At 40.6% G+C, this 16,867-nt stretch overlaps 1 protein-coding gene across 1 annotated transcript in view; it reads left to right on the forward strand.

Moving 5' to 3' along the window:
• The window catches only part of LOC311497240 (mannosyl-oligosaccharide 1,2-alpha-mannosidase IA), a 184,369-nt gene extending 168,066 nt beyond the window's left edge, over positions 1-16,303 (forward strand). Inside the window, exons 6-12 of the mRNA XM_084557456.1 lie at positions 1,654-1,777; positions 1,955-2,048; positions 3,462-3,577; positions 6,466-6,685; positions 11,344-11,516; positions 13,784-13,899; positions 14,804-16,303. Coding sequence (XP_084413582.1) covers positions 1,654-1,777; positions 1,955-2,048; positions 3,462-3,577; positions 6,466-6,685; positions 11,344-11,516; positions 13,784-13,899; positions 14,804-14,945 — 985 coding nt within the window. The 3' untranslated portion in view covers positions 14,946-16,303. The remainder of the gene's footprint in view (positions 1-1,653; positions 1,778-1,954; positions 2,049-3,461; positions 3,578-6,465; positions 6,686-11,343; positions 11,517-13,783; positions 13,900-14,803) is intronic.
• The last annotated feature ends 564 nt before the right edge of the window (positions 16,304-16,867 follow it).

Below are 16,867 nucleotides of genomic sequence, written 5' to 3' on the forward strand. Positions count from 1 at the left end.
TCATTAAAGCAGTACGCTCTGCCTCAACTAAAGTAGGCGTCAAGCATCACTGCACCACACATTTACGGAAATCTGGATTTACTAAGTGTCCTGATTCGCCGACCTTGTAGATCATAGTTTGTGGTTTTTAAAGCTGTTACTAATACACAGAACTTGGCATCGGTGGCGAGTTTTAAGTTGACGGTAATGAAACTTAACAAAAACATCCATCACAACGAGCGGCAATAAATTGTCTTCAGGATAGCTGATGGTAAAGGTTATTTCATACACTTGTGATTAGTTTATTTTTAGCCAGACAGATATTCAATTTGCTTGACATCATGTAATTAATGTTTTCGGTACGAGAGCCAACATCAAGTGCCAAGTTAATTTTATATATTTTAACTGCCGGGAATATCAGGAAAGATCAAAACATACGCGCTCTTGTGTTTCGCTGCCAACTCCCAATTTATTATCCAAGCTTCCTACCAGCAGTTTTTGCCCAGAGATTTAGCATAGGGCCGTTGCTGCCCGGAAGCTTTGACTGCTGGAAATATTCATTTAAAGATCTTAACACAATGGTTGTTATGATTTATTTTTCAAATCAGATCTTTACATCTGAGAAGCTGGAATTTGAAAATATCATCTCATCATTTAAACTCTAGAGTTAAGGATGATGATACAAAATTGTGGGAAACATGCAGATAGCTAAGTGTTCAGTTAATCTGAGTCTGAGTACAGAGAGGAACTCAGAGCAACCTTCTATAATGTCTTTGCTCAGTTGCAGTGTGTTGTGAATGTGATGTGCCATTTGACAAGAAAAGTCATGTTTAAAAGATGCTTTGGAAAAAAAGTAGCTTGGCTTTATACTGTTGCAGCTACTATAGGATCGCATAAAGCTGGTATTGCCTCTAAAACGTCTAACTCATGAAGCATTTGTTTTTCATTTTCCCTCCATAGTATTGCATTTTTGTGTAATGTAGTTAGTTACTTTTACTGTCTTTTGGTAGATTTTCTAATTTACCACGGTAGTTCAATGAGTTTCTAAAGATACACTTTAGCTGAATCTATCTAATAATCTAATAATATATGGGACTTTGACAATAAAGGCAGCAGAGATGTACTGGGTAATAAGAAAGCACACAGAGAGTAACAAGAGTTAAAGGTTAAGCTGTGGACATCACCATGTTTGTTCAAGTTCTACTTTTACACCTTTACAGGAAATTAATATACTACTGCTCATGGCAGTGTGAATACAAATGCTGGGTCAATTACATCAACAGTGTAATTGACCCAGCACTAACGCCACTAACACCTAAATTCTATTCTGTCCTTCCTTCAACATTTTATAATTAAACCAGATATGCAGGATCCTAAATTAAATACCCAATTGTAACCAGTAGTCGTGTCCTACAGGTAAACCGTTAAGACCCAGACTGGGCTTTCTCAGAGCAAATATCCTTTATGTACAATGGCAATAGCCAAACACTGAATGGCCATTGTGGTGAATTGGCACAAGACAAATGCAATGCAATGGATTTTAAGGCTAATGTAACACATTTACACAGAGAATTGTTCTTTCAGGGACACTGAACTGTAGTATGTACCTGTATATGGCTCTGTGTGAAATCCATGAGACTTAGTCAGCATGTCTGTATGTCGTCTTTGTTGCAGTGGCACCAGTTGGAGCTGGGGCTGGGCCTCAGCTGGGAGCAGCATCCTGGCTGAGTTTGGGACCCTTCACCTCGAATTTGTGCATCTGACCGAGCTGTCCAGCAATCCCATCTACACAGAGAAGGTTCCATATATAATTCACATGTCTAGTTTTGCAGGAACAAGGATTGCAAGTGTTGACATTTCTTTGTCATCTGACTTCTTTTTCTCTACAAAATGATTTTCATCTTTGTGGATGGCATTTAGAAGTTTGGTTTGTAAAGCCATGGCCCTGCTTCATCCTGATTATATGTCTCTGAAGGTGATGAACATCAGGAAACTTCTGAACAAGATTGAGAAACCACATGGCCTGTACCCCAACTTCCTCAGTCCAGTCAGTGGCAACTGGGTCCAACGTAAGTACTGTTATTATAGATGTAGATATGTATTCTAGTTCAAGATCTGTGAAATTATTTCTAGAGAATGGTATCTGACAGTTTGATTTTTTTTTTTATCTTAAAGACAAATGAGTAAGAGAGGTAGCGTGGGAACGTCATTCTTGCCACCTTACACATATTACACTAACTGTTTTCCCAATGTTGGTCAGGTTGGTTTACAGGAGCTCAGGTTTACTTAAAGTCATTTTTACCTGTCTTATTTTTGGCTATCCTACCACTGCCAGACATTGCCTCACCTCACGTGTCAAAGCTCTTTCAGATGCTTGTCTGTGTCATCCACCCATCTGTCTACTGGCTTTCATATTTAATATCAGACTCATACAGTAGTGATGGCTATATGGGTCCCATTGCTCTTGGTTATTAAAATGATAATGATTCAATTACTTCAGGAAATTGGATCTTTCCAATTTACCTGAAAGGAGGTGAAAAGGTGATAAGACGATGCTCTGACTGAAAAGGTCGTAATCTGGATGATTACAGCTGCTAATTGCTGCGGATAAGTGTGTAGAGAAGTAAAACTGTACATAAATATCAGCACAGGAAAAAAAAAAAAAAGATTCTTTGGCCTCGCAGCTTTCCCTCATTTGTCTGAGTCAAGGACAAGCACAGCAACAGCGTGATAACCTTGCTGAGGAGTCAACAAAGGTGTATGTGCACGCAATAAATATGAGTGGATAGTGTCCTCTGTAATATACTGTAATTTCCATTTTCAAAGTTCAGTGTGGACACACACAGACACTTGTTTCTGTTCCCACTGACGAGCTTGAAATGTGTTATGTATTTTAAGGTTTAACTGTTAAAAACTGTTTGCCGACAGATCACTACAGAGTGTGTGGGATCATCCCTATCACAAATTTTATATATAGAGAGAGATAGATAAATAGATAGACCTCAACACATTATGCTGACTTTTGTATATATGATGGTGTATATATATGATGTAGAAGGTGACTTTGTCCCTCAGGCTGGAAACTGGACAAATTCAGCTTGTGGAACACCCTGGTTTGATGCTATGGAGTTCTGGGTGTTTGAGTTGAATTTTACTGAGTGTCTGACTTCTGAAATATGTACCTCAATGAAAATCTTAGAATACTTTTGATTAAATAAATAAATAAATAAATAAATAAATCTTTATAACAGCACCCTGCAGCACTCCTGTCAAAACAATCCCATTTATAGGTTCCCAGCTAATCCCAGCTTATTTTACAATCAAACATTTTGTAACTATATTACTACCTACATAAAGCAAAAGAAATACTTAAAACCTTATTTAAGGAATTTCATTATTTTTAAGGCCTTTCAAGACCTGCAGAAACCCCAAACTGGTTTGTGTGAGACAGCTGCTGAATGCCTTCATTTTCCCTTTTTTAGATCACGTTTCCATCGGTGGCCTCGGGGATAGTTTCTACGAGTATCTGATCAAATCATATCTGATGTCAGACAAGACGGACGAAGACGCAAAGAAGATGTACTACGGCGCTCTGGAGGTATAGAAATCTTTCAGCGCACACAAAGAGGCGTGTTCGCTCAGGCGTAGCTCAGTTAGATAAAATAACAGTGATTACAGTAATTTGCATAAGCTTTTGATCAAATGAAGTGTACATAGTGATTTACACCTAAGACAAACGATACAAGAACAGCAAGTGAGTTGTTTTGAGGGGATAACTGAAAGTATGGTGAAGGATATAAAATCTGAAATAATGTGATATTCTTCCCACAGAGAGATGTCTGTGCATGTGAACCTGCTGCACGGTATATGCAGTATATGCGTACATCAGGAGTTGTCTGTTTCCCTCTTTAATGGCTGGAGATAATGCCAAAGTAAATCACACCCCCTTTGGCTACAATTACCATATCACAGACAATAACTTAAGTTACCATTGAGATTTCATCAGTTGCCATCACAGGGTCAAGCCAGAGGCACTACTACTAATTACAGACTTTCAGCATCCCCTGGGACTTAGTATTTAAATGGCCAAGGACCCCCATGCTATCAGATTAAGTTGTATGCTGCATGTTTATTTAGGGATCTAAGGTGAAGGCACATACAACTCATTATCTCTGGCATTCAAATAAAAGTAGATCACTAATTAAAGTGTTGAATGAGAGAACATTTTCCAATTATGCTTTGCCGTGATTGCTGCTTACAACGGCTAATTAGTGGGAAAATCATCAGTCTCAGCCCCTCAAGAAAAATGTCTTGAATGTGGTATTTATAGGGTTGCGTATTATATACATTACTTTGTTGTTGTGTGTTCCCCACACAGTGTATAGCGGTGGTATGTGGAAATAATGAAAAACCCATAGAAACCTCCACCACGTTACTGGAGATTGAAAAATACGGCTCCACACAGTCCTTGTGAATGATGTATTAATTTCCAAGCTCACTCTGAAAGAGCTGTAATAAAAGAATAGGTAATAAAGAATGACTGGACCCGAGGTTCAAGAGGTCGTTTACACTTCTAATTATCAGCACTTTGTGTGGGGTTGCTGCTTAATGCTGCAGACCAGTATTTAAAATTAAATTGAGCAGCGAGCCACACAGAATGAGAGAGAGGGAGATGAGAGGAAGACTGTGAGAGAGAATGATGAGTCACTCAGAAATCAAATGGAGTGTCCTTCCGTAGCCTGGAAGCCAGCCCGACTTCCAAATATTTTTGTGGCAGAAATTGGTCTGGAGTTTCTCTGTTGAAAACTGATTATCTTCTGGCAAAGCTCTGCGGGGGCAAGCAAATCGCTTAGGCGAGCTTAATCTGGTGATGGACAGAAGAGTAACAGTGACACGCCCCATAATGAAATCCAAATGTGGTGTTGCCTTATATTCTAGTAAGAACTGAGTTTGGCTACACCAGGCTAGCCCTTAAAGAGGCAGAAAATCACTGTTTTTTTTTGTCTGAGAATTTACTTCATAAGAAATGTGCGGTAAACACAGCTATTTACTGTGCTGCAGCCATCTTGGTTTCACTTTTTACGTATGTGAAGGTTGTTCATATATACAGGCACCTTTATCTCTAGTGGGTATGTGCATGCTTGGTTCTTCAAATAGATTTTCAGCCTGAATGAATCAGGGCTGAAGCTGCTGTCTTAAACGATCCGTGTCTGATCAAAGCTATTATAGAAGCCGCAACTCTTCTCAATACATATAACATGCATGGAGGTCCCTTTTCTGTTACTTTAATACTGATAGTAGTGGGCGGTAGCTGCGACATACATATTCAGTACACATTTGACATCCTGCGGCACTCATGAAAAATGCAGCCCTCACAAACACCGTGTTGTTACAGTCGTTTGAATTTTCAAGAACTCAAGTGGTTCTGAAGAAATAATTGTGCACAATTGAGTACACTCAACTCAAATGAAACTAATGCTCTGTACAGTAAATTAGTAAAATTACTGACAGCCGTACACAGCGTACAACGTTTGGCCCACCTAGACAAGCACCATATTTTAATTTGTTCATGGTAAATTCAAAACATTTAGGACATAATATTGGTTCATGGTTGCATTTTAACACGGAGAAGAAGACAACATCAAATGCTAGGCAACAGTCTTAACAGAGAACTATCTTTACACATCTCAAGGAATTATTAACTGAAAGACAGAAGTGAAATACAAACAATACCTTTCTCTCTTTATGTTTGAGCACATTCAAGTCTCAGCAGATCGTTAAACAGGAGTACACCGGTTTACTGCTGCGGTTCAAGTGCAGAATGTTAATCTGTTAATAGTATGATATGGATTAGCTTCTATCTTCTTCAGAACATCCACCTCTAGGTTACTGCTCTCATAAAATTTGACATGTGGGGGTGTGCGTCTCATTCCCGACATATTCTTTTAAACCTCCAACTTCATGCTCCTCCTGGAAGGACACAGTGTCACTAATTGCTCAACATTTACACACAGGGTTATCTGATTGGTCTAATTGTAAAGTATTACTGAAGCACCACTGTAGATACTGCAAGGAGACCACCTAATTATCTGAGTTACTCGTCTGTATCATGAAGGTCCACTGCATTCTCGTACAACAGGGAGTCTGTCTTTGATAACTCCTGCTAAACTCAGAAGATAACACATTTCCTTCCTCAGATTAATAATCTGCAGGTGAAGGAGGTATTCTTCATTTCACTAACACTCTGTGCTTTGTATGATTACATGTATTATTTGGGGTCCAAGCACTGAATGTGGCTGGTCCAGATTTTTATTATTATTATTATTGGTATTTAGCTATATGTAATTTACTTTATTGATTAACATCAGCTGTCTTCAATCTGTACACACAAATACTAAAATTTAGATCCCCAATGCTTTAATAGTGTTTGCTCCATCATAAAAACTTGGCAGTAAGCAGGTCCTAACTGTGCGTGTGTTGCTGCAGGCGATCGAAGCTAACCTGGTACAGAAGTCACCTGGTGGCCTCACCTACATGGCTGAGTGGAGGGGAGGGATCCTGGACCACAAGATGGGCCACCTGGCCTGTTTCTCCGGAGGAATGATCGGCATCGGGGCCGACGACGGAGCACCTGAGAAGAGGCAACACTACCTGGACCTTGCGGCTGAGATCACACATACGTGCCACGAGAGCTACACTCGCACAGGTGAGCTGCATATTAGTTCAGTTCAGGAGTCTCCACGTCGTACAGCGGATGAGTGACAGCTCTTGCACATTTAATGGATATACTGTATGTAAATGTAGCATGTCAAATTGGATGACCCATTTTTGTACTTTTCCATAGAATGTTTCTTTTACACCGAGAGCAGAGAGTGGCATTTGTTACTGTTCGTACATACTTCATGAGTATAAAACCAAGTGTTGACTCATGCTTGCACCTTTCAGACCCGATAAGTGAAACCTTGTGGATTTACTAAAACTGAGACCTAAACCTAAGACAGAGGCATAATTTAGATGAATACCTCTTCAAAGTGCTCACTAATGTGACATGCTGGTTTATAATTTAATGTTACACAACAGCCAACTAGCACAAAACCTACGATACATCACTTATGCTAGTCAATTAGCCAAAGTTTAGTAGGTGATTTTAGGCTCTTATTTTGCAAGTTTTTGATTTTTTTCATCCATTACCCACCAGTATGGTAATGTTAGCTCAGCCAATGCAACTATTTGGCCTTATTTTGTGTCTCCCACCTTCCAGTGAACATTGTGTATGTACGTCTTTGCTCCCTTAATATTCTACACATTTATGCAGTCAATTGGTGTAGAATAGATGATACACCGATCAGTCATAACATTACGACCACCTTCCTAATATTGTGTAAATCTCCCTTGTGCCTCCAAAACAGTTGTGACTCATCAGAGAATGGACATGGGCCTTCTGAGGGTGTCCTGTGGTGTCTGGCAACAGAATGTTGTTAGTGGGGGTCTTTGGGTCCTATGGGTTGAGGGGAGGGGCCTCTGTGGATCATCCCACAGATACTTGATCAATTTGGGATCTAGTGAATTTGGAGGCCAGGTCAACACCTTGTGCTGTTCTTCATGTTTTTTGAGTCTTTGTGCTTGTGCCTGTGTCAGGCTGCATCCTGCTGGAGATGGCTGCTGCCATCAAGGAGGATCATTGCTATGGGGTGGGGATGTCTGGTCTGGTCTAGGTGGTTGCTACATGTCTAAGTAACATCCACATAAATGCCAGGTTCAAAAGTTCCCCAGCAGAACATTGAATTACTTCTCCTGTCAGTGGTCATAATGTTATGCCTGATCGGTCATAACTGATCAGGTTGCTAAACTCTAGATTAAGAGTAAATTGTAGCTTTATCCCAAAATATAAATTTTAAAATATTATATACATTCCTACATAGGTAGAACGGCATGGTTCATCACTGTTGTGGTACACCCTACATGGCTGGTTAAGAGTGGTTATGGTGGCATTCAGAGTGAAGACATTAAGGCTATAAGAGCAGTGCTGTAGGTTAAAATGCCTCTTGCCATGTCTAGAAAAGAGAGGCATTCCTGGTGGCTTCACCTCAACAGAAAGATTACTGGTATAAAAAAAGAGCAGCAAAGAATCAAATTTTGCAGATATTCTCTAATGTCTCACAGCCGTGGGCAGAAGACTAGGAGTCTTTCAGTGTGCTTCATAGGGATATTTAGTTTGTTCTAATTTAGTGGGAAGAAAGAAAAAGGAGGTGAATGAAAGAGGGAAGGGGGATCAAGAATAGAAGTAGAAGACAGGAGAAGGAGCATAGCTGCACTCAGCAACCAAAACTGCACCCAGGAGAACATGCATAAAAAAACAGTGAGAGAGAGCCTGCCCTAATGTTTGGGAAGACCCATTTTTGATCTCTTTCCCGGCATCTGTCTCAGCCCTTACAGTAATCTCCTCTGCTAATTTCAAGCTCTTTTTGCCCCCTCCTCCCTTGGTGGGCTGTAGGGATTCATCCTGAAGTGTTCCTTCGCCTTCGCTTCACCAGTAGGCTAATGTGACTCATCACATAACAGGTTCCTCGATAGGCTTTGAATACTTTTGATCTGCGGACCCAAAAGGCATATGTGGCATTCCCTTTCATAGTCTTCCACCAGGTTTCTTTTTACTCATTACAGGGACTGCATGGTGCTTAGTAGCTCTTGGATTAACTATCTGCAGGAAAGGGAGGGAAGTGAGATTTGCTCCTGAATGTGCGTAGAGTGGCTGCTATCTGGCAGTGTCTTAGATACTTATATGGTAAAGACTCTCCTTCTGCTGCTGCTTTGGATAGCTGCCATCTCGAAAGCAACAGACTGATGCAGGGAAATTGAACCTCATTGGAATCAGCAGTAAGAGGATGATGTTATTGATTTTACAGAATATGTCATTTTAAAGTTTTGCTGAACGAGAGACTGATTGTCATATCACATATGAGGCGATTTTCTTGATGGCCATCACTTTGTATCAGAGGTAGCTCTCTGTTTGAAAAGATTGCTTCTCCATCCGGATTCACCCAACGCTCTGAGAATGCTGTCAGCATGGTGAATTTTAGTGTCTACGCCCTAATTCAAGACCATAGAGAGTTTTATCAAAAACATTTTTGTATACTGATCAGCCACAACATTATGACAGGAGAAGTAAATAACACTGATCACCTTGTAACAATCCAATGTTCTGCTGGGAAACTTTTGGACCTGGCATTCATCTGGATGTTACTTAGACATGTTGCACCCACCTAGACCAGACCAGGCACCCCCACCCCATAGCAATGACACTCCTTGATGGCAGCAGCCATCCCCAGCAGGATGCACAAAAACGCTTTAGGAACAACTCAAAAAACATTAAGAGCAGTACAAGGTGTTGACCTGGCCTCCAAATTCACTAGATCCAAAACTGATCAAGTATCTATGGGATGATCCACAGAGGCCCCTCCCCTCAACCTATAGGACCCAAAGGCCCCCACTAACAGCATTCTGTTGCCAAATACCACAGGACACCCTCAGAAGGCCCATGTCCATTCTCTGATGAGCCATAACTGTTTTGGAGGCACAAGAGAGACCTACACAATATTGGGATGATGGTCATAATGTTATGCCTGATTGGTGTATAGTTATGTCCCGATCATAAACTGTATGGTCCTGACGCTAACAGCAGGCAAGCACTGTAATTGTAACTGGCTTAAATGACTCAAATGTAGTCCTAAAAATGTACTCATGTATCTTGCTAAGCCAGAACAATATGAAGTTCACAGAAGTCAGTTTGAAGAAATTGTCATTTCAAACTTGCAGCCAATTAAAAAGCTGTCTTAGGGTCTCCAAGGCCTTATTATCTACATTTTTTAATGACACCTCTGTGAGAGGTAAGAAGTGATCTTTCTGACACCTCTTTGATTTTGAGCCTTATCCAAGATTACTGTGAACAAGCCCAGATTGGTAAGAAGAGAATGTAGTCAAGACCAAAATGGACTTAGCTGTATAATACGCAGCAAGCGAAAGAAATCATACGACTAACTTCGAAATAGTGTTTGAGACTCTCCGACATTCAACGCATGAAATAAACCATAAACTAGTGAACGGCAGCACTTTTTCCGACTTCAAATTTCTCAGCTCTCTCTTTAGTATTTGCCAAGTGCAGAGTGAACGGTGCACAGCTGGAGGAGAGGCGTTAGCAAGTGGGAGGTTTATTGAAATGGCAGCACAAAGCAAGCTGTTGGTATTCTGGTGGTGGTGACTGCGTTTTACACAGTGCGTTGAGAATAGACGTCTCAGAACCACATCTGTCTTGTCGCACTTGCACAATTAAAACACGACCCAATGACTTTTGGGAGGGGATTTAATAGAAGATTAAGGGCTAGCTTGCCTGATTTGCTCTGGCAGGTTCATTTTCCAAAGGCTCGTTGTCTGATTTTAGCGACCTACCAGAAGAACTCAGTGTCTAATGGGGTTAGAAAAGTAGAGATAAATAACACAGGAGGTATTTTCTTTGACGTAAGCCTGTTTTTATCAAACACCTGATTTCAGGAAATTACCCACAAACATCTACAGGTTCTGTGTTTCTCTGTACTTCTGCTACTTTAGTCTATGCCATATAAACATACGTACACATCCTTTAAGAGGGAGCCCCTCCTCTAATGCTTTTCCTTATGCCTCTCTCATTTTAGCCCTTTCACAGTTCTGTTCTGATGTTTCTCACAACAGAATTTTGGCTGTGGCTTTGTGTGGTACAGAAAACCGCTTACACACTATAATGAGCTAGCTGACTAAGAAGCCCTGCTGCCTGTCATCTCAAAATGATTTTCTGGTTCAACCAGATGCAGGTCCTCAAAAACCCTCAGTGACCTCAAAGCTCAAAGCTCAAACCATCCGCCCGCTCTCCAAATGGCTGCTAAAATCGCAGATTAGAAGCATGAGGGGAAAAGTAGTTTTAGAAAATAGAGCAAAATCGCCATGTTTATGATGTTGCTGTGTCAATGCTGCTGTCCTGACCTTGGCATGAACGATTTCCTTTGTGATGCACCTTGAATAGAATCTCTTTTCCACCTAGTCTTGAATTGTGGTAGAAATATAATGGAAGCAGCAGGAAGAAGAACCAGAGGAATAAGGAGAAACGGTAAAGTCCACAGACTATGTGGGCAGCTGGACAGATTTTGTTTAATATGTGCCTCAAGCTTTTTTTAAACTAACTGTAAATGCATGCCCTCTGTGTAAAGGTGAAGTTAAGTTTCTTTAAAACACGCTTTCACTTTTGACATTAAAAAACTGAATTCATATCTGTTGAATAAGTTTTGTATGTCTGCAATTCACGCTATAACCTTTATTCATTTCCGTCTCTGTCAGCCACTAAACTGGGACCCGAAGCGTTCAGATTCGACGGCGGAGCTGAAGCCACAGCGACCAGACTGAGCGACAGATATTACATCCTACGGCCAGAAGTCATCGAGAGCTACATGTACATGTGGAGACTGACCCACGACCCCAAATACAGAGATTGGGGATGGGAGGCTGTTGAGGTGAGATCACACAGTGTTATTACTCACCTTACTGGACTGAATACAAAATGACCCTGATACCGTATGTAGGACTTTATTAGACTAGTCCATCCAGGAATGCTTCCCCAATGTACTATTAGAAAAATCTGTCTTCATCTCTTGAAAATGATTGAATGGATATTAAATGTTTCCAACAGACCAGAATCCAAATTCCACATTCAAGGACTGTAGTTTGCCAGAGTGCCCTTTTTAAACTGTAAAAATTTTATGCCATTTTAATTAGTCTTAAAATCCGTGCACAATAAAACCATGGGTGTGCATGAGATATGAGAGCACAGAAAAGTATCTGCAAGAGGTAAACGTACAGCTGTTTTTTGGTGGAACAGGTCTTGCCCTGGCATTTTGATAACCGCTAAGTGTTAGCTTTCTAATTTATTCAGTATTAATATGCCCTACCAGCCTGCTAGGGTGGCTAACTACATACACCTTGAATCAGGTTATGTGGTGCCCAGTTGCAGTGATAAATTGAATTTGTATGTAGGGTGTGGGTTGAAGGTAGGCTAAGCGACAGGAAGCCTTTTTTGCACAATTCAACAGTTTCCTAGACAACTTGCATAACAGCAAAACGTCATAAACGTATGGATCACAGTTATTCATAATAAAGATTACTGAGTTTTTTCCAGGACAAACAACAAAATACAACACAGGGAAGAGAAATGCTCCCTCACAAGGATGGACTGCTGATCATGGATTCCCTTTGTATCAAGTGCACCCACCTTGGTTTTTATGTGCACGGGTTTTGATGTATTTGGGAAAACAGCATACCTCACATTCTGGCCTAGAGTCAGAAGAGAAGATCAATCGTGCTCTCTTAAAAGTCTGTTAAACCTGAAGCTACAGCACTTAGCATAGCTTAACACAAAGACTTAATGCACAGAGAGACCGTGTCTGAAGTCACACAAAATCCACTAACCAGCACCTTAAAGCTCACAGATTTACATGCTGTATTTTAACCTTTATAGGAGTTATATGTATTTATACAACATCATTTTGTAAGTATGGTAACACATACTGTATGTGCCCAATCGATTAGGAAGTCGGACACAGGTTCTGTTGTATATTTGTAGTTTCCTGCCAAAAAAAAAGGCCTCCATTGTCTTGTGACTGATAATGCTCATAATTTCTCTGACATTCTCTTTGAGAGCTCTGTGCAGCCCCAGAGATGGTGATAAACACATAAGCCACAGCAATGTATCGCATGACTTGCTGTTCAAATAATAAGTTACCTGCCTACCTTCATTTAGCAGCTCTTGGTTCATTTCTAAAAAGTCAGCATGAACACGAAGTTGATATTATGACCTCCACTTCTACAAAAACAATGTCTTTAATTCAGGCCAATGGAGCATAAAAATAATTTCACGTTACGTTTAAGTGGGAGATATTCTACAGTGTATTTTTTCCACCCTATACTTCTCTCTTAGTAGTGGCGTTTTATAAATTGTACTCACCTATTATGTCAAGCCCCTTTAACACCCTCAATTACCCTCGACCAGCTTGCTTGATATTGTGTGGCACTATACATTAGCTTGTAGATCAAACAGTCCCAATAGAAGGAGGTGAAGGTTGTGCAGGGATCACCATTATTAATGTGGCAATAGACAGGACATTAATGGTAGTAAACTGTGGAGGGCCGGCGTGATAGATTTAGCATTAATTTAGTGCGCACAGAAGTGGAGAGATCAGGCTGACGAGTTTGACGTGCCTTTAATTATCGGGCGCAAAGGTTGAAAGCGGTGCACAGCGCTTCTCTTCATGAACATCAAGCATTAACACGTCAGGGTCTTTGTTAATTAGCACGTATAAGGCAGCCCTTTGTAGCAGGGGTAATAATGAGCTAATCCGCTTGGCTAGCTCAGCCACTCTCCATTAGCCCTTGTCAGATTTAGCATTGCCTGGGCTTCAGTTGTGTAGCTGGCTGGACTGCTTGACGTGTTCCATATTTTATTGCTTTCTCCAGGTGTGTACAGGCACGCTGTCAAGTCAGGAATTGCACTATATCTGAAGAATACCTAACAGTGTTTTTCTCATATGCATTGTGATTTCTAAGGTGTATTTTGTGTGTGTGTGTTTGGCTCTGTCACTGCAGGCATTAAAAGGCCACTCTATAAGAGCTCATTACATAATTATGTATGAATACATGAGTTATTATTCACTCAGTTTGCACAGAAAAACTGAAAGTGGTCTTTACTTTGTCCACTTTTAACCTCTCCCTCTCTACCTCCTGTCAGGCTCTGGAGCAGCACTGCAGAGTGGAGTCTGGCTTCTCTGGGATCCGGGACGTTTACACCATGACAGCCAGCCATGACAACATGCAGCAGAGCTTCTTCCTCTCAGAGACTTTAAAGTAAGTCCGGTTTCCCCACTCCCTCGCTGAGAGAAATGGTATTTCACAACGCATAAACCATCATCGACATGAAAGTAATAAAGGGTTCAATAGTGAGCGTTGGGGATTCATCTCTACCTATTATCTGTTCTGTCTATAAAGCACATTCATGCTGTGAATGAGACACAGACAGTATCCCTGCTCCTGAGGTGATTCCAATCACTCTTTGAGCATGATTCCTTTCGCTTGTAAAAGAGAAAAGGATGGCGAATAGATGGTGCGCTGCTAGACGCTTCAATTTAACCTCCCCTTCTATTTGGGTCATTAAGCAACGCAAACGATTCAGGCTCCCATGTTGTATTGCAGCTAGTGGATGATAAAGGTGTGTTTTTCTGAAGTCAAGGTCAGCAGTAACCAGGCACGTTTTAGCACGATACTGCACCCTCACTGATGTGCTACTGCAAATTTGAAGTGACTAATCATGAGCAAAAATCTCTCGCTGGTGAATAATTTACATGTTCTAGAGTGATGCAGCAAGGCAATGTTGCGTGACGGCTGTGACAGGGATTCTCAAATGTGGTAAATGCCAAGAAAATATCCAGGTGAAATGGGAAGATAGGAGACGGCAGATGGAGATGGAAAAAAGGACGACCGTGCCTTTAGAAGATTACACCTTAAAGAAAATGTCTTGGTTGGAGGATGACTTTGTCCTTTTAAACAAAAGTCCTGTTGAACAAAGTAGTCTGTCAGAAACAAGATAGAGTGTGGTCAGTTGTTAATAAATACCGAGCACAAATCTTAATATTAATCTTAATATAGTCAGCGTTTCAGTTTCAGTCACAATTTCATTGAAATTATTCAGACAGAAGTCATAAGTATTTCCGTGAGCCTGGTTTCTGATGGATATTTTTTCCTGTTTGCTCAGGTACCTGTACCTGCTCTTCTCTGATGATGACCTTCTCCCTCTGGAGGACTGGGTCTTTAACACGGAAGCCCACCCGCTGCCCATCATCCGCAAGAGCTGCCAGCAGGACGAAGCAACACAGGATAAGACGGCCTCCAATTAGGACTGAACACCGAACAACAACTGAGACAGTCACATCTGCACAGTTCATGTGCACACAGAGTCACACAAATATTGCAAACACCAGTTCAGTGCAGGTTCAGAGTCTTTTCAGGAGCGTGTTACGGACTCTCGATTCCTTTCCAGTAAAGGATATTGTTGTTTTATGCTGTGATTGTATATCCTTTCGCCGGGGTTATTTCCCGCTGGCACTTCTTTTTTGTGGACAATCAAGACAAACATGACTTTCATGAAAAGAGTACCTTTTTTCTTTCCTTCTTTCCTCTGTGAGGAAACCAGTATAACTTGCAGACCCAAATGTATGGGAGGAGGGGTGAACTACGGGCCATATTGTTAGAAAGAGAGAAACATATAGAAAACCACTTGAGTTTTTGCTCGTTGATTTTGTTGTTTCGTTAATCTTGAGTGATGAATGATTTCCTTTGACCTTGTCATTGCATATTTTCCTTTGTGAGTACACTCTTTGACCAAAGGTTTCTTTGCATTTCTATTTCCCTCCTTTGAAGTAAAGTGTATTTTGTTGAGATTTGTTGGAAGGTAAAAATATAACAGTAAGGATTTCAATATTATGTACAGACAAACGAAACGAGATGTGACTCTCAAATCCACCTCCGAACTAATGCTGATGTCATGTTTCTTACTGAAACAAGTTTGAATGAATTTTTTAAAGTTGGGAGGTGACGGGGAAAGCGGCTGTGTCTTATGCATCCAGGGACCATGTTTTTTTTAAAAGTTGTGTTGGGTCGTGCTTGAATTCTTTTTTCGACAGGGCAGTGCTTTCTAAGTTCTCTCAGCCTTTCAGTTCAAATTAACAGAGTACTATCTCTCCTGTGTCAGTAATACAAGCATAAAGAAAAAAGATAACCAGGTCCAGCTCCGGTTTCCTGTTTCTGAGTTTTCACACTTCATCCTGCCTTTACATGTAAATCCATTCGACTACCAGTGCTGACGTTAAAGGCTGTTAGAGTGCGGAGATGAGTTTTCACTTTGGCCGCTGTTCTTTTCATCACTGCTGTTCTGCACCGTTGTGGAGTGAATGTGCTGTACATACAGATGAACTGAGTGGCCCCTGTATGAGCTTGTCCTGACTTTTATTTTCTGTCTCTTTTTCTTTCTTTTTTTTTCTAAACTTCAGTGGTTATTTTTTCTGGGTTCTCTTTTGATTTGCTTCCCTCAGGTGTTTGAGTAAAAAAAAAAAAACAAAAACTAAAATGTTCTGATTTTAAGTCTAGTTCTTGCAGATATTAATTATTGTTATTACTTATTCTTACTGTTTGATTTAACTTTCATTGTTAAATATTTTCAAATACTTATAAAAAAAAAACTGTGCAACTTTGTACATTTAAACAGTCGTCGTGTCCTTATTATTGGCCTATTCACACAAATGTCCCACTTTCTCTGGTATTTGTTTTTCATGGATTTTTGACAGTCACGTTTGAAAGAAACCACCTGCGGTGAAAAAGAAAAACAATTGACTCATCTGCTGCTTGCATTTGTTTCGGTGTTTGCTTCCAGGAAGTTCATTACAGATTTAATTTAAGGGGGGCGTACCAGGGTTGTGGAAAGTTCCAGCAATCACAACCAGAAAATGACTAATGGGGTTTAGCACTTGCGCCTCGCTCAATGTGTCGGGCCAACAAAGCAATATTTAATATCCACCCCAACACCCCCACCCCACCCGCCCAAATGATTCAGCTACACCTGCTGTCGTCTGAATCCTAATTTCAGCCTGATAGCTTCAAGTGATTTTACATTTGCTTTTAATAGAAGCGCCGTGCATTATTAGCATGATTGACATGCAAAGGTAATTTGAAAAATGCTACCTTAAATGTCATGTATCATGCAACATTAATCTTTCTGACACCTTCAAAAGAACTAATGCAAAGGTGAGTGAGTGTAAACGGT

The sequence above is a fragment of the Chelon labrosus genome (genome assembly GCF_963514085.1).
Source record: "Chelon labrosus genome assembly, chromosome: 12".
Lineage (NCBI taxonomy): Eukaryota > Metazoa > Chordata > Actinopteri > Mugiliformes > Mugilidae > Chelon > Chelon labrosus.